At 47.1% G+C, this 27,093-nt stretch overlaps 1 protein-coding gene across 1 annotated transcript in view; it reads right to left on the reverse strand.

The window, feature by feature from the left end:
• jag2b (jagged canonical Notch ligand 2b) overlaps positions 1-27,093 on the reverse strand; it is a 228,052-nt gene that overhangs the window by 136,937 nt on the left and 64,022 nt on the right. Inside the window, exon 3 of the mRNA XM_078406964.1 lies at positions 1,405-1,456. Within this exon, the coding sequence (XP_078263090.1) occupies positions 1,405-1,456 (52 nt within the window). The remainder of the gene's footprint in view (positions 1-1,404; positions 1,457-27,093) is intronic.

The following is a 27,093-nucleotide window of genomic DNA, read 5'->3' on the forward strand; positions in this document are numbered from 1 at the left end:
GGTGCTGGCTCGAAGAGCCAAATGGCCTCCTCCTGCACCTATTTTCTATGTTTCTATGTTTCTATGTCCCTAGTGTATGTAGGAGGGGTGTGGGTGTGTGGAGATCGCTGGTCGGTGCGGATTCAATGGGCCAAAGGGCCTGTTTCTGCGCTGTATCTCTAAACTAAACTATTTAGACACTAAACTAAGACACGCTCTTCTCAATGGGAACCCAAGATGGGAAGTACCATCAGGGCTCTGTACCCAATACAATGATGCACTGTTGAAAAAACATGTCTGTCAACCCAGGTGAACGCCACTCTGAACTCAAGGTAGGCACAAAATGCTGGAGTAACTCAGTAGCATCTCAGGAGAAAAGGAATAGGTGACGTTTCTGGTCAAGACACTTCTTCAGACTGAGAGTCAAGGGAGAGGGAAACTAGAGGTATGAAAAGGTACAGAACAGATCAGAGCCGTCACCTAACTCAGCCACTCTGAACTCACTGGCTTTTAAGAGGCTTTTGGATAGGCTCATGGATACGCAAGAAATTGAGGTATATGGAATACAAGCAGGCAGATGGTTTTGGCAAAATGTTCGGCCTAGTCATTGTGGACTGAAGAGCCTGTTCCTGTGCCATGCTCATAAGTCACAGAAGCAGAATTAGGCCATTCAGCCCATCGAACAGCCTAATTCTTTATACTTTCGAGATAAAGCGCGGAAACAGGCCCTTCGGCCCTCCGAGTTAGCACTGTCCTACATAATAGGGACAATTTACAACTTTACTGAAGCCAATTAACCTACGATAGACTCAAAAAGGTGGAGAAACTCAGGGCGCCTGTTAGCATCTCTAGAGAAAAGGAATAGGTGACGTTTCAGGTCGAGACACTTTCATCACACTGACATCTCGGTGACCCTTGATGAAGGGTCTCGACTCGAAACGTCACCTATTCCTTTACTCCAGAGATGCTGCCCGACCCGCTGAGTCAGTCCAGCACTTTGTGCCTCTGGCGACTTGCTACTTTCGCATTCAGGCGTGCATTTCAAGAGAAGGAACAGAAGCTGTGGGAGGGGAGAATTACCTACAGCAGTTAATTATTTTCTAAAAGCACAGAATTCAAACTGCGTGTATGTGTACTCCCGTGTGTGCACAGTTAGTCATCACAAAACATTTCAGGAATTAGAACTTCCATCCACTGCATGTTTGAACTCCTCAATCCGCTCGCCTTTGGACACACCCCCCCCAAACCATCGCCTCTCCCCCCCCCCCCCCCCACCCCCACATCTATTTTACCCCTGGCAAATGCATAATGTGACACACCTTCACTGAGGCTGCCAGTGCAATCCTGAATGCAGATGGATTTTATTTTAAAGGAGGCATGAGCCCAGGCAAGTTGGAGAAATACGTCTGGAGGCTGGAGACTCACCAGATGTCGCATTGTCCTGATCCCAGGCTTCCAGAATTAACGTATACGATCTCTGAAGAGGAAAGAAAACAGAAGCATAATTAGCCTTGATCAAAATCCATGGCAACGCCAACTCATGATCATAAGTTCATAAGTTGTAGGAGCAGAGGTTTGGCCATTTGGCCCATCACGTCAACTCCATCATTCAATCATGGCTGACCTTATCTTTCCTTCTGCAGTAGGCAGGAGTTTACTTTTAACATCTGCTCATCTCTCAGTCAACCGCGCGGTTATGCAAATATGGTCTGATCATTCTCGAAAAGGAGACTCAAGGAACCGCAGGTGCTGGAATCGCGCATCACGCACCAAGTGCCCATCTTCAGACTCAACAAGGGGCCCAACCCGAAACATTGGCCGTCGAGTACGTGGAACAACAGCACAAGACAAGAACTGGCCCTTCGGCCCACCACAATGTTCGCACTGAGCATGCTGCCAAAACCAACTCTTATCTACATGCGCATAATCCATATCTCTCCATTCCCTGTACATCCTAGGTATCTATCCAAAAGTCTCAAAGACCACTATCGTATCTGCCTCCACCGCCAACCCTGGCACTCATTACCCTCTGTTTAAAAAAGCTGCCCCACTTTATACTTCCTTTATACTTTGCCCCTCTCACCTTTAAAGCTGTTTTATGTCATTAAACTGAAAAGTGTGCAGGGAAGATACACAATGATGCTTCCCAGACTCGAAGGCCTGAGCTACAAGGAGAGGTTGGGCAGGCTAGGACTTTAATCCTTGGAGTGCAGGAGGCTGAGTGGTGATCTTATAAAGGTGGATACAATTATAATGGGAATAGGTGAATGTAGACTCTCTTGCCCAGAGTAGGAGAATCAAGAACCAGAGGACATAGGTTTAAGGTGAGAGGGGGAAAGATTTAATGGGAACTCAAGGAGCACTTTTTCACACAGAGAGTGGTGAGTCCACCTTGTCCATGGTCAACCGAGGTGACATTCTGGGCTAATTCCATTTGTCTACATTTGGCCCATATCCCTCCAAAACCTCCCGATTCATATATCTGTCTTTCGATAGCTTCCTCTGGCAGCTCCAGATACGGACTACCCTCTGAGTGAAAAAGGTTGCCTGAGGTCCCTCTTGAATCTCTCCTCACTCGCCATTTAGTTTTAGAATCCTCTACCTCTATGACTGCTCATTCTCAATCAGTACCCCGTTCCTGCCTTCTCCCCATATCCCCTGGTTCCGCTATCCTTAAGAGCTCTAACTAGCTCTCGAATGCATTCAAAGAATTGGCCTCCACTGCCTTCTGAGGCAGAGAGTATAAAGCAAGCTCTCAAAATCAGGTAAGATCCTGGTGAAGGTAGACACAAAATGCTGGTGTAATTCAGTGGATCAGGCAGCATCTCTGGAGAGAAGGAATGGTTGACGTTTCCGGTCGAGACCCTTCTTCAGACTGAAGAAGTGTCTACCTTCGATTTAAACCAGCATCTGCAGTTTTATTTCCTAAGATCCTGGTGAATCTGTTCTGTTCCCAAGAGTGCTGCTGGCCAACTCAATAGATTGCTTCTAAAGTGCAGGAACTCTAAATTCAAACCTCCAACGTCCCTCTGCTTTGCCTTCCACCATCCTGGTGCATACCCAATTCAGAATGATGCGAGCTGTTGATTAATTCTTCCCGTCAGTCTACAGGAGACTCAAACAAGGGACACGGAACCCCCCCCACACACCTTCTCCAGGGTGGGGAGGCTCCAAGTCCTTATTCATGCCAAACTAATCACACTCACCGCATATCATGGTGCAAAAATACTAAGACACGAGCAAAAATATAATGCTAATTGTTTGGGAGGCCCCATCCAAAAGCCTTCTAAAGACCATTAAAGATCTTTTGGTCCGTGGATAGGACAGAGTTTGGAGGGATATGGGCCAAAAGCAGGCAGGTGGGACTCGTGAAGCTGGGGCATGTTGGCCAATGTGGGCGTTGGGCTGAAGGGCCTGTTTCCACGCTATATGACTCTATGACCATTTTTAGGCTCGATATTTTAATATCCTAATCGGGATTCATTCTGGGTTTAGAGCCGTAGAATCAGGTTTAGTGCAGGATCCGAAATGGCATTTTTAACATTGTTTAATTTAATTTCCTTCATTAGGATTACACCTCTATATTCCATGGTTAAACTCATTCCAGCTGGCTCCTTTTACAGGAAAAGTAGTGCTTAATATTTCTGGCCCTTGTTTAAAGTCGCATTAGGCTTAGGGTTATGGAGGAGGGGGGGGGGGATTGGGGTGTTAGTGTTGGGTTAGGTAATAGCGTCAAGATCAGCCACTGCGGTGAATAATCCTGCCAACTATTATGAAAGGACACGAATCATTTACGTGGTGAAGGAGTGATTGGCTGTGCAATATCCCAGCCGCAATTAGCAATTTTAATGATGGTCTTCATATTAACCAAAAGTGACGTACGATCGTTGAAGAACATGAGAGAGAGAGAGTATGAGAGGGGGGAGTTGAATCTAATTCCTGAATGAAGAGGAGAAAGTGTTAGGAAAGTTGAATGCTCCCTGACATTTTGCCAAGTGACGTTGGAAGACACCCACAATGGGATTTCCAAGATTGCAGCACACAGTTCAATAATGACACGAGGAAATGGGAAATTCGGGTAACGTTTATTCTTGGCAGCAGTCTTGCAGAAGTGATCTTGAAACTATTGCAAGAAACCACATGACTGAAGGGGAAGGAAAGAGCTTCTACTTGTCCAGTCTGACACGCCACTCCGCTTTCACCTCAACACAAGCCAACCCTCTCGTGAGGAACGTTAGCATGCAAGTCAAGGAGGTAGACACAGGTGTGCGAGTCAGGGAGGTAGGTAGAGCACACACAACGGGGTAGACACAAGGAACAAGGAACACAAGACACAAGGATGCCGGTTTACAGAAAAATAAACAAATTTAGGATCAGGCAGCATCTCTGGAAAATGTGGATAAGCGACATTTCAGCGAGGAACTCTTCTTCACATCGAGCACAGAAACGTCACCTCTCCTCATTCTCCTGATATACTGAGTTACTCCAGCACTGTGCCTCCCAACAGGTCATTCAAACTCACTCCAAGGTGTTGCCGCATGAGTCTCGGAGCCAGTCAGAACGGAAAGCCTCAGCCCCTCAGCCCATGCCGACCAAAATGCCCCATCTACACTAGACCCAACCACCGGCGTTTGGCCCATATCCCTCGAAACCTATCCTGTCCAAGTACCTGCCCAAATTTATTGTAAAGGTTGTTCTATTACCTGCCTCAATTACCCTCTGTGGCAGCTCGTTCCATACACCCATCATAGTCTCACTCTTAACTCTACCACATGCGGTTGTTACATTATTATTCTTCAATATTCTTCCACACCACTTGACCTTTGCACTACAATTTCACATCATTCTGCTGTGTGCACCCATTGTATTTATCATTACTGTTTGTACACATTACCGAGTTTCATGTGAACAAGGAATTCCATCGCATCCTGGTATATGAGGTACTAAACTCATCTAATCCTTGCAGATACTCTAATGCATCAAATGAAAGGGCCGCCACAGGTTTCACGAGTCAAGAGGGAAGAGAACAACTGACAACCTGGAAGGCATCGACGTATAACAATCACTTTTAAAGAAGGGTCTCGACCCAAAACAATAGACAATAGACAATAGGTGCTGGAGTAGCCAATTCGGCCCTTCGAGCCAGCACCGCCATTCAATGTGATCATCGCTGATCATTCTCAATCAGTACCCAGTTCCTGCCTTCTCCCCATACCCCCTGACCCCGCTATCCTTAAGAACTTATCCATATTCTCTATCACCTATCCATATTCTCTGGAGCTGCTGCCAGACCCGCTGAGTTGCTCCAGCACTTTGTGTCCTTTTTTTTGGTGTAAACCAGCAACTGCAGTTCTTTGCTATTACATCGGTCAATTTTTAATGTATTTTTTTTGTATTTTTTTATTTATATAGCGCTTTTCATATACTCAAAGACGCTTTACAGAGATTTAGAGAACATAGGGAAATTAATAAATAGATAAATAAGTAAATAAATAAACGAACAGAGAAAGGAGACAGAAGGTGAGGTGACCTTCAGTGGTTGAAGGCAGTACTGAACAGGTGAGACTTCAGCGATGTTTTGAATGTGGTGAGTGTGGAGGAGTCTCTAACGTTTTGGGGTAGTGAGTTCCATAGGATGGGAGCAGCGATGGAGAAAGCCCTGTCCCCCCAGGATCTGAGTTTGGTCCGGATGTGGGGGGATAGGAGATTGGCAGCAGCAGAGCGGAGGGTGCAGGTGGGAGTGTGCCTGTGGAGGAGGTCGGTCAGGTAGGATGGGGCCAGGTTATGGAGGGCTTTGTAGGTTATGAGGAGGATTTTGTACTGGATTCTCTGGGGGATGGGGAGCCAGTGGAGTTTATAAAGGACGGGGGTGATATGGTCACGGATCGGGGTGTGGGTGAGTAGACGGGCAGCGGAGTTTTGAATGTATTGAAGTTTACTGATGATTTTTGAGGGTGCGCCATAGAGGAGGCTGTTGCAGTAGTCCAGACGGGAGGTGATGAAGGCGTGGATGAGGGTTTCTGCAACTGTGGAGGAGAGGGATGGACGGAGACGGGCAATGTTTTTGAGGTGGAAGAAGGCTGTCTTTGTGATGTGTTTGATGTGTTTGTCGAAGGAGAGGGCTTGATCAAAGATGATTCCAAGATTCCGGATGTGAGGTGAGGTGGATCCTGGGAGACCATCAATGTTGAGGATGAAGTTTTGGGTGGATTTGGTGAGCGTTTTTGGACCAATGATGATGATTTCAGATTTGTTGCAATTGAGTTTGAGGAAATTTGATTGAAGCCAAGATTTTATTTCAGTGATGCAGTTTGTCAGTGTAGAGTGTGTGGTGGGGGAGATTGACTTGGTGGAGATGAGGAGCTGGATATCATCGGCGAAGCAATGGAAGTTGAGACCATGACGGCGGATTAATTGACCAAGGGGGAACAGGTAGAGGATGAAGAGGAGGGGGCCAAGGACTGAGCCTTGGGGGACACCTTGGGGGAGGGGAGCGGTGGGGGATTTACAGTTGTAAATACAATCTTGAAAAATTGCCTCAGAGATTGAGCACAGAGAACCAATGAGCCCTTTGGCTCATCGGTTCCGTGCTGGCCATTAACGACCTTTTATGCTAATCTAACATGAATCCCATTTATTTTCCTCACCTTCCCATCAGCTCTCCCTCCTGCCAGGGACAATTTCACATTGGAGATGTCTTGGGATGTGGGAGAACGTGGGAGAAATGGAGGAAAACATGTTCCCAATGTTGGGGGAGTCCAGAACCAGGGTCCACAGTCTAAGAATAAAGGGGAGGCCATTAAAAACTGAGGTGAGAAGAAACTTTTCCACCCAGAGAGTTGTGAATTTGTGGAATTCTCTGCCACAGATGACAGTGGAGGCCGATTCACTGGATGAATTTAAAAGAGAGTTAGATAGGACTCTAGGGGCTAGTGAAATCAAGGGATATGGGGAGAAGGCAGGCACGGGTTACTGATTGTGGATGATCAGCCATGATCACAATGAATGGCGATGCTGGCTTGAAGGGCCAAATGGCCTCCTCCTGCACCTGGTTTCTATGTTTCTATGTTTCTAAATCCATGAAGTCACAGGGAGATCTTGCAAACTCCACTCAGACAGCAGCTGAGGATTGAACCTCAGTCTCTGGCACCAGTCCATCGGCCATGTCACTGTCTCATTTCATGAGGGGCATTTTCTTCTTCGCACTCTCACTGGACTATTGGCACTGGTTGATTCTTGTCACGTGTACCGAGATACAGTGAACAGGAGTATGGTCACACTGGCAACTTTGAGTTATCTACCACAGTGTCTATTCCTGACAGACCCAGATTCTATATACGTTGATCGTGTAGCTCTTTAATTACTCAGCTCACATTTCCTTACACCTGCTGACAGTTTTCCCAGTTTCAATCTAATCCAGTCAATGGGTCCTAACACATAAGCAAACACCCGTCTAAATTTAGCCACGATTGATTACGAGTAGTGAAGATGATCTTTTCACCAAACCATAAAGTGTCCAAGAATACAGCATTATTAAAAAGCAGTGCTGGAGTAACTCAGCGGGTCAGGCAGCATCAGTGGAGAACATGGATAGGTGACGTTTCACAGAGTGCTGGAGTAACTCAGTGGGTTAGGCTGCATCTCTGGAGAACATGGATCGATGACGTTTTGGGTTGGTGGGGGAGAAAACTGGGAGAGAGGTGGGGATGGGACAATGCCTGGCAAGTGATAGGTGGATACAGGTGTGGGGGGGTTGATTGGCAGATGAGTGAACATAGGCCAGAGATGAAAAAGGAGCCTCCAGCCTATGTCCATCTGTCTGCCATCAAGCCCCCCATTCACCTGTATCCACCTATCACTTGCCAAGCTTTGTCTCGCCCCCACCTCTTCCCCCACCTGTCTCCTCCCCACACCACAATCAGTACGATGAAGGGTCCCGACTGAAAACATTGTCTATCCATAGCCTCCAGAGACGCAGTCTGACCCCGCGGAGTTTAGAGTTTAGAGTTAAAGCATGGAAACAGCCCCCCTCGGCCCATCAAGTCTGCACCAACCTGTCCACTAGTTCTGTTAACCCAGTTTTGCATCCTACGCACTAGGGACAATTTAACCGAAGCCAATTAACCTACAAACATGCACGTCTTTGGAGTGTGGGAGGAAGCCGGAGCACCCGGACGTACTCCAAAGAGGAAATTGAGAGTATGTAGGATAGTGCTAGTGTAGGGGGTGATCGCTGGTCGGCGTGGACCCGGCAGGCAGAAGGGTCTGTTTCCGCGCGGTAAATCTCAAGTCCAAAGAGCTTTAATGCAACGAGGAACAGATGGTCCTGGGCCCAGCACATTGATGTAATCATAAAGAAAGCCCATCATACACCTCTATTTCCTTCAAAGATTGAGGAGATTTAGTATGTCGACAAATATTCTCTTGAACTTAGTCATTCAGCACTGAAACAGACCCTTCAACCCAACCTGTCCTTGCAAAACAATTTAGCTGCATGTTTTCTTTTAAGCAACCAAGCCACCACATGTCATCATCTACCTTTATCACATATCTATTCATCACGAAGGTATTTATTTCACAAAATGCTGGAGTAACTCAGCAGGTCAGGCAGCATCTCAGGGGAGAAGGAATGAGTGAAGAAGGGTCCCGACACGAAACGTCACCCATTCCTTCTCTCCTGAGATGCTGCCTGACTTGCTGAGTTACTCCAGCATTTTGTGAAATAAATACCTTCGATTTGTACCAGCATCTGCGGTTATTTTCTTACACTATCTATTCATCACAATCACTTCCTGCACTCACTTGTACTGCCAGCCTCCACATTATTATTTCCCAACCGACCAAGCACGCAATTAAAACCAGCGTTAGAATGTCCAATTTAACTTGAACAACACTGTACCCGATGCAAAACAGCCCGAAAGATCCATACAACGGCAAAAATCCCCCCCCACCCCCCCATCATTCCCCATTATCACAAGGGCTTTAGAAGATAGATAGCACCATTCATAGATCCTAACGTTATTTTAGACTTTAGAGATACAGAGCAGAAACAGGCCCTTTTGTCCCACCGTCCGTGCTGACCAGCGATCACCACACACACTAACACAATCCTACACACTAATGACGATTTACAATTTTTTAATGAAATTGCACATCTTTGGAGTATGGGAAGAAACCGGAACACCCAAGAGAAAACCCATGCAAACTCCATACAGACAGCACCGTGGTCAGGATCGAACCCGGGTCGCTGGCGCTGTAAGGCAGCAACTCTACCAGAAGCACCGTTAAGGTGAGCTGGGGAGTTAGAGAGAGCGGGGTAGAGCGGTAGAGAGTGGAGTGGAGTGAAAAGAGGGGGCGTGGAGAATAAAGGATAGTGGGAGAATAGATGGATCTTCTCTGTGGATTGTCACCGTGTCGTGGTGGAGAAGCTCGTGTGGTCCTGAGATCCTGAGAACGATGCCGTCTGGAGCTACGCTCCTGGTAGGGTCACCCATGGCGGTAAGGTCGAGGGGGAGGTCCCTGACAAAGAGCAATCCAACCAAGACCTCAACGGTGGAACAGGCGGAGGATGATGGCTGACTTTAGTGGAGCGTCACAACGGCTGGGAAGGCGGATGGATGAAGGCTGCAGCAGAAAAGGGTCCCCGGTCGTCTTGGACTCCTTGCCACTGGATCCTGACCCAGATCTGTCAAGGACCGTGTGGTGGCTGTCTGTGCACCAGTCTCCCCACGTTAAACAAAGTCACGCACAGGCATCCGACCCTATGGAGAGGACAGTCACACTCGCTTCCAGTGACCGCCGATGAAGAGATGGAGTGAGGGAGTGGAAAGTGAGGAAGAGGGGAAGAGAGTGATAGGGAGCCAGGCCGTGAACAAGGGTGCGGGAGAACGTGCAAACTCCACAGTGCAGGCTACACCCGTGGTCAGGATCGAACCCGGGTCTCTGGCGCTTTAAGGCAGCAACTCTACCACTGCGGCACTGTGCCGCCTCGGACCTGAGGATAATATGGCCATGCCTTGTGTTTCTAATGTTCTTAGACAAACTTTCATCAGAAACCGTCAGAAGCCCTGCAGCTTTTCCAAACAGCAAGACAAGCTGCTACACAAGTAAGGTAAATAGATGGTTGCAGCAAAGGTGGGGAGATGAAGCAAGATTCAACATTTAAAAGATTAGTGATTGCTTGGCCAGGAAGCCCCTGACTAACCTCTCTCACCCCAGCAGACATCGCTCATCTGGGGCAGGAGAGGAAGACAGTGGAACACAAGGAACTGCAGGTGCTGGAATCTTGCGTAGAACACAAAGTGCTGAAGTAACTCAGCGGGTCAGGCAGTGTCTCTGGAGGTCATGGATAGGCGACGTTCCGGGTCAGGACCCCATCGTCACACTGACTGTAGTAGGGGAGAGAAGGCTGGAAAAGAGAAGTGGGAGAAAGCTGGAAAGGAGAGGTGGCAATGGGAGTAAGCTTAGCAAGTGATAGGTGGATATAGATGGAGGGGGGGGTTGATTGTTAGATGGATTATTGAGTAAGTGTCAAAAAACGGACATGAAAAGAAGAAATGGTGTCAGATAAGGGCGGTCATGGCGGTAGAGTTGCTGCCTTACAGCGAATGCAGCGCCGGAGACCCGGGTTCCATCCCGACTACGGGTGCTGTCTGTATGGAGTTTGCACGTTCTCCCCGTGACCTGCGTGGGTTTTCTCCGAGATCTTCGGTTTCCTCCCACGCTCCAAAGACCTACAGGTTTGTAGGTTAATTGGCTTGGTAAATGTAGAAATTGTCCCTTGTGGGTATAGGATAGTGTTAATATGCGGGGATCGCTGATCGGCGCGGACCCGGTGGGCCGAAAGGGCCTGTTTCCGCGCTAAGGATGTGTTGACAAAGTTTAGAGATGAAAAGGAGGCAAAAGGGTGTTGATGAGGAGAGAAGAGGTTTGAAAGAGCAGGGAATTAAAGTGAGGGTGGGGATATATATATAGATGATAGTGCAATGAGTTTGTAGTACAACTGATTTGGTATTTTGAGCCTGCACGCAGAACAGTACAGCACAGGGAAAGGCCCTTCAGCCCACAAAGTCCGACCGAAACATGATGCCAAGTTAAACTAATCACCTCTGCCTGCATGTGATCCATGTCCGTCCATATCTATGTGTCTATCTAAAAGTCACCTTTGCTATGGCCGTATCCAACTGGACTGTTTGTAAGAAAATAATTTCACCGCGCTTTTGCACTTCGCACATGTGACAATAAAAGCACCATTGAACTATTGGTCGTGTCTGCCTCCACCACCACAAACCCCTGGCAACATGTTCCAGGCACTCAACCATGCTGTGTGTAAAGAAAAACCTGCCCCACACATCTCCTTTAAACTTTGCTCCTCTCACTTTAAGGCTGTGACCTCGAGTCTTTCCATTGATCACTAGTTGGCGTGGATGTTAGGCCAAAGGGCCGCTTCCGTACCATATAGCTCAATGACACTATTCCGCATCAGACTTTAGACGAGTTATAAGGCGGAAGGAATCAAGCCCTTCGGCCCCACGACTCTGCACTGACCAACGATCAGCCCTGACACGAGCACTAGACCACACACTGACAATTTACAATTTTACAGAAGCCAATGAACCTGCAAACTTGTTCGTCTTTTTAGTGTGGGAGGAAACCGGAGCACCCGGAGGAAACCCAGGGAGTACGTGTTTACTCTGTGCAGACAGCACCCGCAATCAGGATTGAACCCGGGTCTCTAGAGCCGTAATGCCACAGCTCTACCGCCACGACACTGAGCCGCCCAATCGAGTAAAGGATTGGTAGACGTACAACAACCCATCTGAAGCTAACAAGGGTTGCTACTGAGGCAGCACACTGCCCAAGCAATTATATCAAACAACACGTCATAGGGCGGCACGGTGGCGCAGCAGTAGAGTTGCTGCCTTACAGCGAATGCAGCGCCGGAGACCCGGGTTCCATCCCGACTACGGGCGCTGTCTGTACGGAGTTTGTACGTTCTCCCCGTGACCTGCGTGGGTTTTCTCCGAGATCTTCGGTTTCCTCCCATACTCCAAAGACGCACAGGTTTGTGGGTTAATTGGCTTGGTAATTGTAAATATTGTCCTTAGTGGGTTAGAATAGTGCTAATGTGCGGGGATCGCTGGTCGGCACAGACCCGGTGGTCCAAAATAGCCTGTTTCCGCGCTGTATCTCTAAACTAAACTTTGTTTTTCATTCAACAAATTGAAATGCAAAGGCTTCCACTGACTGATCACAAAGTACTGATCTCTAGTTGGAGGTTGGTCATCCTATTGATTATTTAACAGGTTGGTGCATTAACTAATCCAGCCTCCTGGGACAAGAAATATAACCAGGCTTGCAATGCATGCAGTCAGATGCCAGCAGAGTGGAGCCTCTTAGACACACAAGTTCACGTTAGTCTCCATTTGAGGTCTCTGGGGCCACGATCAAACCACAAGACCAGACTGCACGTCTTCCTGTCTCTGTAAAAAGGGATAGCGAGCTGGTTTCATGCTGCAGACACGAGGGGGAAGGCAACAAAGCCACAACGCACCTCACTTGTCGTGATACCCTGAAGAGACAAAGGACACACTGACTTGTCTCACCTTAGTCATTCCTATTTCTCCTTGCTCCCATCGGGCAGAAGGTATAGAAACTTGAAAGCGCGCACCACCAGACTCAGGAACAGCTTCTTCCCTTCTGTTATCAGGCTTCTAAACGGTCCTTCCATAAGCTAGGGTACTGTCCGATTCACCTCTACCCCATTGTGGACATTGGACTTTGTCTGTGGAACTGATGCGCTACAATGCTGAGAACTATATTCTGCACTCTGTATCTTCCCCTTTGCTCTACCTTTTGGACTTGAGTTTGATGATTGCATTTATGCCAGGAGACTTCAGTCCAACTCATCCATGTTGACCAAGATGCCCCATCGAAACTACTCCCATTTGCCTGCAGATGGCCCATATCCCTCTGAACCTTTCTTATCCAAGTACCTGTCTAAGTGTCTTTTAAATTTTGTTATTGTACCTGCCTCACCTATCTCCTCTGGCAGCTCGTTCCATTCACCCACAACCTCCAAGTGGAAAAGTTGCCTCTTAGGTTCCAGCAGGCCTTGAAGAAAGCTAATGGCATGTTGGCCTTCATAACAATAGGATTTGAGTATAGGAGTAAAGAGGTCCTTCTGCAGTTGTATAGGGCCCTGGTGAGACCACATCTGGAGTATTGTGTGCAGTTTTGGTCTCCTAATTTGAGGAAGGACGTCCTTGCTATTGAGGCAGCGCAGCGTAGGTTCACGAGGTTAATCCCCGGGATGACGGGACTGTCATATGAGGAAAGATTGGAAAGACTGGGCTTGTATACACTGGAGTTTAGAAGGATGAGAGGGGATCTTATAGAGACGTACAAAATTATAAAAGGACTGGACAAGCTAGATGCAGGAAAAATGTTCACAATGTTGGGGGAGTCCAGAACCAGGGGCCACAGTCTAATAATAAAGGGGAGGCCATTTAAAACTGATGTGAGGAAAAACTTTTTCACCCAGAGAGTTGTGAATTTGTGGAATTCTCTGCCACAGAAGGCAGAGGAGGCCAATTCACTGGATGAATTTAAGAGAGTTAGATAAAGTTCTAGAGGCTAGTGGAATCAAGGGAAATGGGGAGAAGGCAGGCACAGGTTACTGATTGTGGATGATCAGTCATGATCACAGTGAATGGCGGTGCTGCTTGAAGGGCCGAATGGCCTCCTCCTGCACCTATTTTCTATGTTTCTATGTTTCTAACTTTCCCCTCTCACCTTAAATCCATGTTCTCTGGTTCTTAATAGCATAGTATTGTCTGATTTGATTGGATATTATGCAAAACAAACCTTTTCCCTGTACCTCGGTACACGCAACAATAATAAACCTCGACTCGCATCTGATGAACATTACGATAGACTGAACGACGAGGGGGGAGAAACTCAGATGGTTTAAAAAGAACAGACACCTGTGAACCCTTAACCAAGGCTTAAATGTCACCGTGACCCAGGACAATATTCCAGCTTCCAGGATCATAGGCAGTGAGGGAACTGACAGCCAATGATACCAACGTTCCTCCTGCGGCAGAGACTCAGGTTCAACCCTGACTGCGGGCGCTGTCTGTACGGAGTTTGCACGTTCTCCCCGTGATCGTGCATGTTTTCTCCGGGTGCTCCGGTTTCCTCCCACACTCCAAAGACGTACAGGTTTGTAGGTTAATTGACTTGATAAAATTGTAAATTGTCCGCAGTGTGTGTGGGATAGTGCTCGTGTACGGGGTGATCGCTGGTCGGCGCGGACTCGGTGAGCCGAAGGGCTGGTTTCCACGCTGTATCTCTAAGGTCTAAAAGTCTAAATCCACACAGTCAGAACCCAAATTGAAACGCAATTTTTCTTTTTATTTAAATTGGAGAGCAGGGAAGAATTAAATAAGTAGACGATTAACCAATTTCTTAAATGTACGGAGTTTGTACGTTCTCCCCGTGTGGGTTTTCTCCGAGATCTTCGGTTTCCTCCCACACTCCAAACACGTGCAAGTATGTAGATTAATTGGCTTGATAAATGAAAAAATTGTCCCTAGTGGGTGTAGGATGGTGTTAATGTGCGGGGATCACTGGTCGGCGCAGACCCGATGGGCCAAAGGACCTGTTTCCGCGCTGTATTTCTAAACATTTAAGCTGCTCTTTAAACCTGCCTTGTCAATAAGAAATCCCTCACAAATACTAAGCACAAATTCCCGAAGGATCTTTGAATAATTGCCTCTCTCAGAAGAAGGTCGCGAGCCAGACTGTCGTGTCTGGCCATCTCACTGAAGCTCTCCATTAAACGCTTCAGGTTCTAGGGTTCCACTTTCATCCTTCTCTCATGAAGGCCAGCTCTAGTATCAAATAACATCACGGATCTCTAGTGAGTCTCCATTGAACTAGCAATGCTTTTACGCAGCATGCTTCTCATGCTTACATATCACGGAAACAAGTAGACACAAAATGCTGGAGTAACTCAGCAGGTCAGGCAGCATCTTGGGAGAGAAGGAATAGGTGACGTTTCGGGTCGAGACCCTTCTTCCGACCTCGACCCGAAACGTCACCCATTCCTTTTCACCTGAGATGCTGCCTGACCTGCTGAGTTACTCCAGCATTTTGTGAATAAATACCTTCGATTTGTACCAGCATCTGCAGTTATTTTCTTACACTATCTATTCATCACAATCACTTCCTGCACTCACTTGTACTGCCAGCCTCCTCATTATTATTTCCCAACCGACCAAGCACGCAATTAAAACCAGCGTTAGGATGTCCAATTTAACTCGAACAATACTGTACCCGATGCAAAACAGCCCGAAAGATCCACACAACGGCAAAAATCCCCCCCACCCCCCAATTTCCATTATCACAAGGGCTTTAGAAGATAGTAGACATTTTGTGTCTACCTTCAATTTAAACCAGCATCTGCAGTTTTTTTCCTTCACGGAAACAAGTGTTGTACGAGACATTGGTGAGGCCACATTTGGAGCACTACGTTCAGTTTTGGTCAATCTGCTATAGGAAGAATGTCATTAAGCAGGAAAGAATGCAGAGAGGATTTACGAGGATGTTGCCAGGACTCGAAGGCCTGAGCTACAGGGAGAGGTTGGGCAGGCTAGGACTTTATTCCATGGAGCGCAAGAGGATGAGGGGTGATCTTATAGAGGTGTACAAGATCATGAGGGGAACAGATTAATGTGATTGTACTGACTTTTACCTGGGGTAAAGGAATCAAGAATGAGAAGACATAGGTTTAAATTGAGAGGGGAAAGATTTAATAGCAACCCGAAGGGGCATTTTATTTACACAGAGGGTGGTGGGAACGAGCTGCCAGAGGAGCTAGTAGAAGCAGATACTATCACAACATTTAAAAGGCTATATTACAGATACATGGATAGGAAAGGGTAGAGAGATACGAGCCAAACACGGGCAGGTGGGACCAGCTCAGATGGGGCATCACTGAAAGTATGAACGTTGGACTGAGTGACCTGTTTTCATGCTGTCTGACTCTAAATTTGGGTGGGGGGGGGGGGGGGGGGGGGGGTAGAGATTTGGTCCGGGTCATCCAAGTTAGGCAACGTTACTTGGATTAACTTCATTGTAATGGCAACTTTCCGACTTTTCCAGTGAATTATTTTCCAATTGCCATTACTACACAGGGACAATAGACAATAGGTGCAGGAGTAGGCCATTCGGCTCTTCGAGCCAGCACGACCATTCAATGTGATCATGGCTGATCATTCTCAATCAGTACCCCGTTCCTGCCTTCTCCCCATACCCCCTGACTCCGCTATCCTGAAGAGCTTTATCTAGCTCTCTCTTGACTACATTCAGAGAATTGGCCTCCACTGTCTTCTGAGGCAGAGAATTCCACAGATTTACAACTCTCTGACTGAAAAAGTTTTTCCTCATCTCCGTTCTAAATGGCTTACCCCTTATTCTTAAACTGTGGCCCCTGGTTCTGGACTCCCCCAACATCGGGAACATGTTTCCTGCCTCTAACGTGTCCAACCCCTTAATAAATAGAAGATGGAGGCGCAGGCAAGTCTTATAAATAGAAGATGGAGGCGCAGGCAAGTCTTATAAAACACCTCATATTTCGCCTGGGCAGTTTGCAGCCTGCTGGTATGAACGTCGATTTCTCCAACTTTAGATAGCTCCTCTGTCCCTCCCTTCCACTCCTCCTTCCCAGATCTCCCTCTATCTTCCTGTCTCCACCTATATCCTTCCTTTGTCCCGCCCCCCTGACATCAGTCTGAAGAAGGGTCTCGACCCGAAACGTCACCCATTCCTTCTCCCCCGAGATGCTGCCTGACCTGCTGAGTTACTCCAGCATTTTGTGAATAAATCGATTTGTACCAGCATCTGCAGTTATTTTCTTATACCCCTTAATAATCTTATATGTTTCGATAAGATCCCCTCTCATCCTTCTAAATTCCAGTGTATATAAGCCTAGTCGCTCCAGTCTTTCAACATACGACAGTCCCGCCATTCCGGGAATTAACCTAGTGAACCTACGCTGCACGCCCTCAATAGCAAGAATATCCTTCCTCAAATTTGGAGACCAAAACTGCACACAGTACTCCAGGTGCGGTCTCACTCGGGCCCTGTACAACTGCAGAAGGACCTCTTTGCTCCTATACTCAACTCCTCTCTTTATGAAGGCCAACATTCCATTGGCTTTCTTCACTGCCTGCTGTACCTGCATGCTTCCTTTCAGTGACTGATGCACTAGGACACCCAGATCTCGTTGTACGTCCCCTTTTCCTAACTTGACACCATTCAGATAATAATCTGCCTTCCTATTCTTATCACCAAAGTGGATAACCTCATACTTATCCACATTAAACTGCATCTGCCATGCATCCGCCCACTCACACAACCTGTCCAAGTCACCCTGCAACCTCATAGCATCTTCCTCGCAGTTCACACTACCACCCAGCTTTGTATCATCTGCAAATTTGCTAATGGTATTTTTAATCCCTTCATCCAAGTCATTAATGTTGGAGTGATCTACGCAGACCCAACAGAACAGATCTTCCAGCCGTTTTTTTTTCCAGTTTAATTAGTTGTTTATTGAAGTAGTTGTACAGACAAGGAGATGAATATACCAGGCTATACTTATTTCGCATACAAGTCGTAGCTGGCTGCTCTGTCCCTGGTCTGGGCCCAGGTCTTTCCAGTCGATGGTCTGTCCAGGTCAGGCAAGAACTGTATGCTCTTCTTCCCTGTATCTGGCCACTCCCAGTACCTTATGCCCATATATAATAATATAACATACCAACAGTAGCTAGCCCAAACATAAATGGCTCCTACAGTCATTATCTCAAGGAATCTCGCACTGACCTCAGCAATCATTCAACTCAACACAAATTGTGCTAAGGGAGTTTAGTCCATTCAGGGGAGAGGGTGGGGAACATTTGGACAGCTTCAAGAAATCACAGACACGATGGGCCAAAGGGCTTTGTATTATTCAAAAGTCCAAACACACCACCAGCACTTCCTTCTTGCAACACACTGGGTCAAAGAGCAGGGGAAACGAGTTCCAAGCAAGGGGATATGGATTTAGAATTGGTGCCAAGTCCATCAGAAACTATGTCAGGAATCACTGTTTGAAAGCAAAACTCTCCACTCTTTACACCATGATGTAAAATGCTCCTACTGATGGTTAGACACAAACTGCTGGAGTAACTCACCGGGTCAGGCAGCATCTCGGGAGAGAAGGAATGTGTGACGTTCCGGGTCGAGACCCTTCTTCAGACTGATGTTGGGGGAGGGGGCGGGACAAAGAAAGAATGTAGTGGGAGAGATGAGGAGAACTTCTTCAAAGTTGACATACCTATTCACAGTGCGAATCCTCCTCAAGGCATGTCAACTTTGAAGAAGTTCTCCTCTTCTCTCCAACTACATTCTTTCTTTGTCCTGCCCCCTCCCGACGACCCGAAACATCACCTATTCCTTCTCTCCCGAGATGCTGCCTGACCCCGCTGAGTTACTTCAGCATTTTATGTCTACCTTCGATTTAAACCAGCATCTGCAATTTTTTTTCCTACTGATGGTTAGATTATTCAGTAACTCACAGGGAGGGCGTGCAGCGTAGGTTCACTAGATTAATTCCCGGAATGGCGGGACTGTCGTATGTTGAAAGGCTGGAGCGATTGGGCTTGTATACACTGGAATTTAGAAGGATGAGGGGGGATCTTATTGAAACATATAAGATAATTAGGGGATTGGACACATTAGAGGCAGATAACATGTTCCCAATGTTGGGGGAGTCCAGAACAAGGGGCCACAGTTTGAGAATAAGGGGTAGGCCATTTAGAACGGAGATGAGGAAGAACTTTTTCAGTCAGAGGGTGGTGAAGGTGTGGAATTCTCTGCCTCAGAAGGCAGTGGAGGCCAGTTCGTTGGATGCTTTCAAGAGAGAGCTGGATAGAGCTCTTAAGGATAGCGGAGTGAGGGGGTATGGGGAGAAGGCAGGAACGGGGTACTGATTGATAGTGATCAGCCATAATCGCATTGAATGGCGGTGCTGGCTCGAAGGGCTGAATGGCCTACTCCTGCACCTATTGTCTATTGTCTATTGTCTATTGTCTAACCTCCCAGAATCATCCTTTGACTTCCGATTATTTTGTGAATGAATGAATTTAGAGGTACAACAAGGAAACAGGCCCATCGGCCAACTGAGTCCACGTCAGCCAGCGATCACCCCACACACTAGCACTATCCTACACACTAATGGACAATTTACAATTTACAAAAGAAAATTCACCTACAAACTTGCACATCTTTGGAATGTGGGAGGAAACCGGAGAACCTGTAGAAAACCCACGCGGTCAGAGAGAAAGTGCAAACTCCATACAGACAGCACCCGTGGTCGGGATCGAACCAGGTTCTCTGGTACTGTAAGGCAGCAACTCTACCGCTGTGCCACAGTCCTGCCCAATTACGAAAAGCTAATTTCTAGTTGGAGGTTTTGATTATTGAATGAAAACAAGGCAATCTTCTTGCGTTTGAGGCAGCAGAAGTTATGTAATGGCCTCCAGGCGCTGTAGCCAGTGCAATGTGCTGTTGTCGAGGGCCGTGAGGTCTACCCCTCCACCAGGGGGACGGAGGACAGCGCAGTCGACCATGCCGTGCTGCGCTGTTTGCTGGTCTGCTCCACACACGCAGGCTGCTGATGGACGCAACCCCCAACGATGCATGTTGGCGTTGAACCGGCCGACCCCTGTGCGGAGCCGGTTCAGGGCGACCCACTCTTTGCGGGGCGTGTCCGAGCCGGGTGGGGCTGTGGTGTTCGGTGCGATAGTGAATTGAGGAGGTGGCGATGTCTGTTCCCAGCTGGTTCTCCATGCTCCTAGTATGTTGAAACCGGAGCCACAGAGGGTCGCTGCATGACGGGAGAAAGGGTGACGAGATGACAGGCGTTGAGGTCCCAGTTGCTGTGGATCCTGGGCGAGGTGGTGCAAAGGATGTTTGGCGTCCAATGGGGCCTTGCACACCAGCCTATGAGTGAAGAACTCTCTGCGAAGCTTGGCGGGTGCGATATCTGCGAGCACCGGCAGGAGATCCGTCGGAGTAGGGCGCAGGCAGCCAGCGATGATCCGCATGGTGTCGTTGAGGGTGGCGTCTAGCTTGCTGGTATGAGCGCTGCGGCACCATGCTGGGGCGGCGTACTCAGCGGCGCTGTACACGAGTGCAAGAGCACTGGTTCCAAGAGTAGATGTCCTGGCGCCCCATGACGATCCGGCCAAGCAATGCAGGAGGTTGTTCCTTGCCGAGACTTTAGAGCTTCAAGGTGTTGCTTGTAGGTCAGCTGCCAATCTAGCTTCACCCTTGTTGTTCAGGTGAAAGGCCGTCGTGGTGGTTTTTGTCACACTCAGTTTTAGTCTCCAGGTCTTAAGGGAGCCCGCGACAAGTTCCATATCCGCCGAGAGCACATCTTCAACATTTGACCAGCACTTGTCCGAGTGCAGTAGGGCCAAGTCATCTGCGTATCCATACTGGCGCGAGGTCGTGCATGGCAGATCGCTGATATAGAGGTTGAAGAGCATGGGGGCCAGTACCGAGCCTTGGGGGACTCCGTTTCTTAGGCGTCACAGTCGGCTAGATTGTCCGTCGCTGGTCTTGAGTACAAAACTGCGGTCGGCAAGGATGTTGGCAAGGAACCGCACTAAACGACGGTCAGGGATGGTTCAGGGGAGCTTCAAGATCAGGCCCTGGCGCCACACAGTATCATTAGCGGCGGTGAGGTCCACCAGTGTGATGCCTGCCTTGTCACCCTTTACGAAACTGTCTTCGATGTCATTGGTTCTGCTTGACTATTTGGTTGCCAAACTGCGGTCGGCAGGGATGTTGGCAAGGAACCGCACTAAATAACGGCAAAGCAATAACAAGGCAATGTGAACAGTGAAGGCGGCACAGGTCAACAGTTGGAACAGGAAAAGGAATTCACCAGCGGACATCTAATCACAGTCCTCCAAGCAAAGTTGGCTAAATACCAGAGCGATCTCTGCGATACTCCAGAGCTGCCAAACTCCAGAAATCCCCACCTCGATCCCGCTTCTTAAAAGCAACAACTGACCAGCCTGCGTCTCCACAGTTTCTCACAGCCTCCTCAGAAATGTTGGGGCACAGTGGCGGTCGGGCGAGGAGAGGAGAGGGACGGCGGTTCGCGTGCCAAGCCCGTCGAGGCTGACGGAGGAGCCGCTCCAGTATATACAGCGCCTGGACCGGACTTTGGATTATTGTAAATGCCGCAAACATGGTGACTTGTGCGTGCATGAGCTATGCAAAAAGAATCTCACTGTGCAGTGCATACGTGACAATAAAGAACCATTGACCAGAGAGTGAAGTGGCGAGACAAAATATAACAGGAATTGCCGCGCTGACTGTTTATTGGAGTTTATTAACTGCAAACAGAGAGTGGGACAATGTCCAGTTTTACTGTCTCCGACTACATTCTATCTCCATCCTGCCCACTCCCCAGTCTGAAGAAGGGTCTTGACCCGAAACGTCACCCATTCCTTCTCTCCAGAGATGCTCCCTGACCCGCTGAGTTACCCCAGCATTTTGTGTCTACCTTCGATAGGAAAATGATGATCAATATCTCTGCCATTTCCTCTCTGGATTCCCCTGACAGCCTGATATGAATTGAATTTTCATTTAAATAAACGATACGACAGCCAGCAATGCAGAGGAACGGGGGCGGGGGGGGGGGGGGGGTCTTGAAGTCACGACTATAGAACCCAAGGAGATACAAGGAACAGCGGACGCTAGAATCTTGAGTAAAACACGAAGGTGCTGGAGGAACTCAGTGGGTTGGGCAGCATCAGGGGAGGCACTGGAGAGACAATGTTTCGGGTCGAGACATGCCAAAACATCTCCTGTCCGTATTATCCATAGATGCTACCTAACTCACAGATATTTCAGCACTGTTTTATTCTGTAGAACCCAAGGTAGAGTGAAAACCAGCAATAGGTTAAGGTGTATACAGAACTTTTAAGCAAATTTCAGTTCGAACCGTATCACACTGTGGTGAGAACCACTGCTAAAATATTGAGTCAGCCCCAGCTCCCGCCCAGAAAGATGTCATTTTATCTGCTTCTATAGCTTCCTTTGGCATGTCGAATTAAATACGGACTCCCTCCAAATGAAAAGTCACCCCCTAGTTCCCTCTCAAATCTCCCTCCTTTCACTTTAAGCCAATAGATTTTTTTGTATCCTCTCCCCTAGGGGAAAGTGTGAGCGTTCACCTTATCCATGCCTCCCGTGATCTTGTACACCTCAATAGTGTCACCTCTCAGTCTCTTCCAAAAACAGCCTATCCAACCTCTCCCACCTCTCCCTATCATTTAAGTCCACAAACGTCCTGGTAAATCTCTTCTGTCCCCTTTTCAACTTTATGATGTCCTTCCTAAAGCTGGGCAACCAGTGTGGTCTCACCAACGACTTGTATAACTGCATCATGATGTTCCTCCCAACTTTTATACTCAATAAAATGTGTAGGAAAGAACTGCAGAAGCTGGTTTAAACCGATGATAGACACAAAAAGCTGGAGCAACTCAGCAGGTCAGACAGCCTCTCTGGAAAGAAAGATAGGTGACGTTTCAGGTCGAGACCCTTCTTCAGAATGAGAGTTGGGGAAGTGAAACGAGAGATATAGACGGTGATATAGAGAGATGTAGAACAAATATATCCAAAAGATATGCAAAAAAGTCTCGATGATAACGTCACCCATTCCTTCTCTCCTGAGATGCTGCCTGACCTGCTGAGTTACTCCAGCATTTTGTGAATAAATACCTTTGATTTGTACCAGCATCTGCAGTTATTTTCCTACACTCCATGATAAAGGAAATCGGGCATTATTAGCTGTGAGTTAGGTGAAATGAGTTACAGACAATGAGACTTTGAACAAGACGACTTTGAAACTAGAACAATGACAAGGGTCAGGGAGGGACGGAGAGAGAGAGAGAGGGGATGCAAGGGTTACTTGAAGTTAGAGAAATCAATATTCATACCACTGGGGTGTAAGCTGTCCAAGTGAAATACGAGGTGCTGTTCCTCCAACTTGCATTTGGCCTCACTCTGACAATTTATACTCAAGGTCTCCTTCTCCACCGGAAATCGGATGGTTTTCATAACCACCTGATAATCTATCATTAATAGCGGAGACGGAACTTTCATTACAGGTTCATCTAACTACTGTGGGAGGATCTGCACTCAGCTTCACATTATCTATCCATACCCCTGAATTATTAATCCAGCAGCAAAACCATTATGCTCACAACACTGGAGTAAACACGAGCATGAATGAAGGACCAGCCAATAAACCAAAATGTCACCCTATCTGGGTCATTTTCAGGTTGACAAGCAGAAATAAACAGGCCGCTACCCCAATAAATGTAGCAGCCTCCATTACCTGCAATCGAGAGATAAGGGAACTGCACATTGTTGCCAAACTCACGATAATTGGCAATATAGGCGTTTGAAAGCACGCAGCACCAGACTCGGGAACAGCTTCTTCCCCTCTGTTATCAGCCTTCTGAACGGTCCTTCCATAAGCTAGGGTACTGTCCGATTCACCTCTACCACATTGCGGACATTGGACTTTGTCTGTGGAACTGATGCGCTACAATGCTGAGAACTATATTCTGCGCTCTGTATCTTCCCCTTTGCTCTGCCTATTGTACTTGAGTTTAACTTGATTGTATTTATGTATAGTATTATCTGACCTGTTTGGATTGACTGCAAAACTGTTTTTCACCGTACCTCAGTACACAAGACAACAATAATGAACCTAAACCTAAAGTTGAGGATACAGAGTCTGCAAAGAGATAATAGATTAGGCCATGGGGCACAAATTTGGCACATTACCCTTAAATAAACAAAGAACATAGAACAGTACAAGAACATGCCCTTCGGCGTACAATGTCTATGCCAAACATGATGCTAAGACCAACACTTATCTGTTTGCACGTGATCCATATCCCTCCATATCCATGTGCCAATCCAAAGGTCTATTAAATGCCACCATCGTATCTACCTCCACCACAACCCCTGGCATCACGTTCCAGGCACTCAGCCTCAAAGCCTCTCTTTTCCCCACATTATCTAGAACTAACTAAAAGTCTCATCTAGTATGTGTATATATATGTATGTATGTTCCCAAAATACAGCCAAAACAGTACACGCTAGCGCAACAGTTTTAGGGGCACATTTTTCACTATTCGCCTGTGGTGTGCAGTATCAAGTTTCGTTCAAATTGTTGCGCTATCGTGTACTGTTTTGGCTGTATTTCGGGAACATACACATATATATATATACAAGATGAGATCGCCATTTTGAGATCGCTGGCGTCACAACGGGAACCCAACGGGTCCAGGGGTCATCTAGTTCTTTCTATATTTGTCGGGAGAATGACACAGGGAATATCATTGAAATTGTAAGGGAGAGAGGGAGCCTGTCTCTGCCACACAGAGGATCTGGGTGTCCACCCACACAGCGTGCTACAACAGTACAGCAAATAATTAGAGAGGGGAATGGAATGTTTGCCTTTATTGTCAAAGGGATGCAGTATAAAGGTAGGAAAGTCTTGCTACAACTGCGCAGGATGTTGCGAGACCAGACCTGAAGTGTCTACTTAAGGAGGGATGTACACGCATTAAAAGAAAGTTTGCACAATGTTCATTCATAGACTCGCAGAGCTATACACCACAGAAATAGGCCGTTCGGCCCACCTCGCCCATGCCCACCAAGTAGGCATTCTGAACTAGGGTTCAGTCTGAAGGAGGGTCTCGACCCGAAACGTCACCCATTCCTTCTCTCCAGAGATGCTGCCTGACCCGCTGAGTGACTCCAGCGTTTTGTGTCTACCTTCGATTTAAACCAGCATCTGCAGTTCTTTCATACACTTCATAGGCACACCAAACTAGTCCCATTTGCCTGTGCTTGGCACCTGCCCTTCAATTGATGCTGACAAGGCACTTATACGAGATCAGAAGGGAATTACAGATTCTGGTTTACAAAAAAAAGACACAAAGTGCTGGAAAAACTCAGCGGCTCAGGCAGCATCGCTGGAGATCATGGTGAAGAAGGGTCCCGAAACTACGTCTATCTGTGTTCTTCAGAGATGCTGCCTGACCCGCTGAGTTACTCCAGTATTTTGTCTTTTTTTTAAAACTTGCAGAGCTCTCTAAATTTGGGAACAGCTTCAGAAAAAGGAGTCACCCCATTTAAGACAGGAGAAAGAGCAAATCTCTCTCAGCAGCTTGTTCCCACACACGGGGAGCTCTGAGAGCTGAACACACTGAAGATAGATACGAAATAACTCAGCGAGTCAGGCAAGAGGCAAGAGTGTTTTATTGTCACATGTCCCAGATAGAACAATGAAATTCTTACTTGCTGCAGCACAACAGAATCTGCAAACATAGAAACAATATAATAAACGAATAGAGAAAAGTTCAGTGTGATATATATACATACACCCACAAGTACACACCTATATATATACATACATATATATATGTAATACATATATATACACACAAACATACACACACACATACGGACACACAAGAAACAAACAATAGTAGTAAAAATAATAATAATAATACATCTATTGTAGTTCAGAGCTTATTTAGAAAATAGACAATAGACAATAGGTGCAGGAGTTAGGCCATTCGGCCCTTCGAGCCACCACCTGCCATTCAATGTGATCATGGCTGATCATTCACAATCAGTACCCCGTTCCTGCCTTTCTCCCCATACCCCCTGACCCCGCTATCATTAAGAGCTCTATCTAGCTCTCTCTCTAGAAAGCATCCAGAGAATTGGCCTCCACTGCCTTCTGAGGTTGTGGTGTTTAATAGCCTGATGGCTGTAGGGAAGAAGCTGTTCCTGAGCCTGAACGTTATAGTTTTCAGGCTCCTGTACCTTCTTCCCGATGGCAGGGGGTGAAATGAGTGTGTGGCCAGGATGGTGTGCATCTCTGGAGAGAGAGGAATTGATGATGTTTCGAGTCTTTGACCCTCTTCAGACTGAGAGTCAGTGGAGAGGGAAACTGGAGGTATCAAACCGGTTTCAGAACAAATTTGATATTCACAATTTTTGTTCTTTGGCAGAATTTCAGGGTTATGGTTAATGGGCAAAAAATGTCAAGCTTAAGACAAGATCAGAACAGGTTTGAGAGTCCACATGCGTAGTCTTGCTCTCTTTAGTCACATTCCCATTATATGCATTGATAAAGTTTGAGAAAGAAAAGGAAAAGTGTTGATGGGAGTGACAAGAAGAGATTCACATGATGTGTATAAACATATATTTAGGCTAATCTAAACAGCTTGTTTCTGCGCTGTAAATACCATAAGATTGTGTAGCACGATCCACAACAGATTCCTTTGCAACGACAGTGGAGGAAAAAAATTGCAGGTAATAGCAGGAAGGAGAAGCAACAGACTTCTCAGAGCAGAGCTGGCACACAGCATGAACTACCACACACTCCTTCTGGAGGGCAGCACACTGGCACAGCAGTAGAGTTGCTGCTTTATGTTCCTGAGAAACCATAGAAAACATAGAAAATAGGTGCAGGAGGAGGCCATTTGGCCCTTCGAGCCAGCACCTCCATTGTGATCATGGCTAATCATCCACAATCAGTAACCTGTGCTTGCCTTCTCCCCATATCCCTTGATTCAACTAGCCCCTAGAGCTCTATCTAACTCTCTTTTAAATTCATCCAGTGAATTGGCCTCCACTGCCCTCTGTGACAGAAGAATTCCACAAATTCACAACTCTCTGGGTGAAAAAGTTACTTCTCACCTCAGTTTTAAATGGCCTCCCCTTTATTCTTAGACTGTGGCCCCTGGTTCTGGACTCCCCCAACGTTGGAACATTTTCCAGTCCTTTCATAATTTTATATGTTTCTATAAGATCCACTCTCATCCTTCTAAACTCCAGTGAATACAAGCCTAACCTGGTGAAACCTACGCTGCACTGCCTCAATAGCAAGGATGTCCTTCCTCAAATCAGGAGACCAAAACTGCACACAACACGGAGGGGATGGAGGCAGGGCGCCCAAGG

This window comes from Rhinoraja longicauda, chromosome 10 (genome assembly GCF_053455715.1).
Source record: "Rhinoraja longicauda isolate Sanriku21f chromosome 10, sRhiLon1.1, whole genome shotgun sequence".
Lineage (NCBI taxonomy): Eukaryota > Metazoa > Chordata > Chondrichthyes > Rajiformes > Arhynchobatidae > Rhinoraja > Rhinoraja longicauda.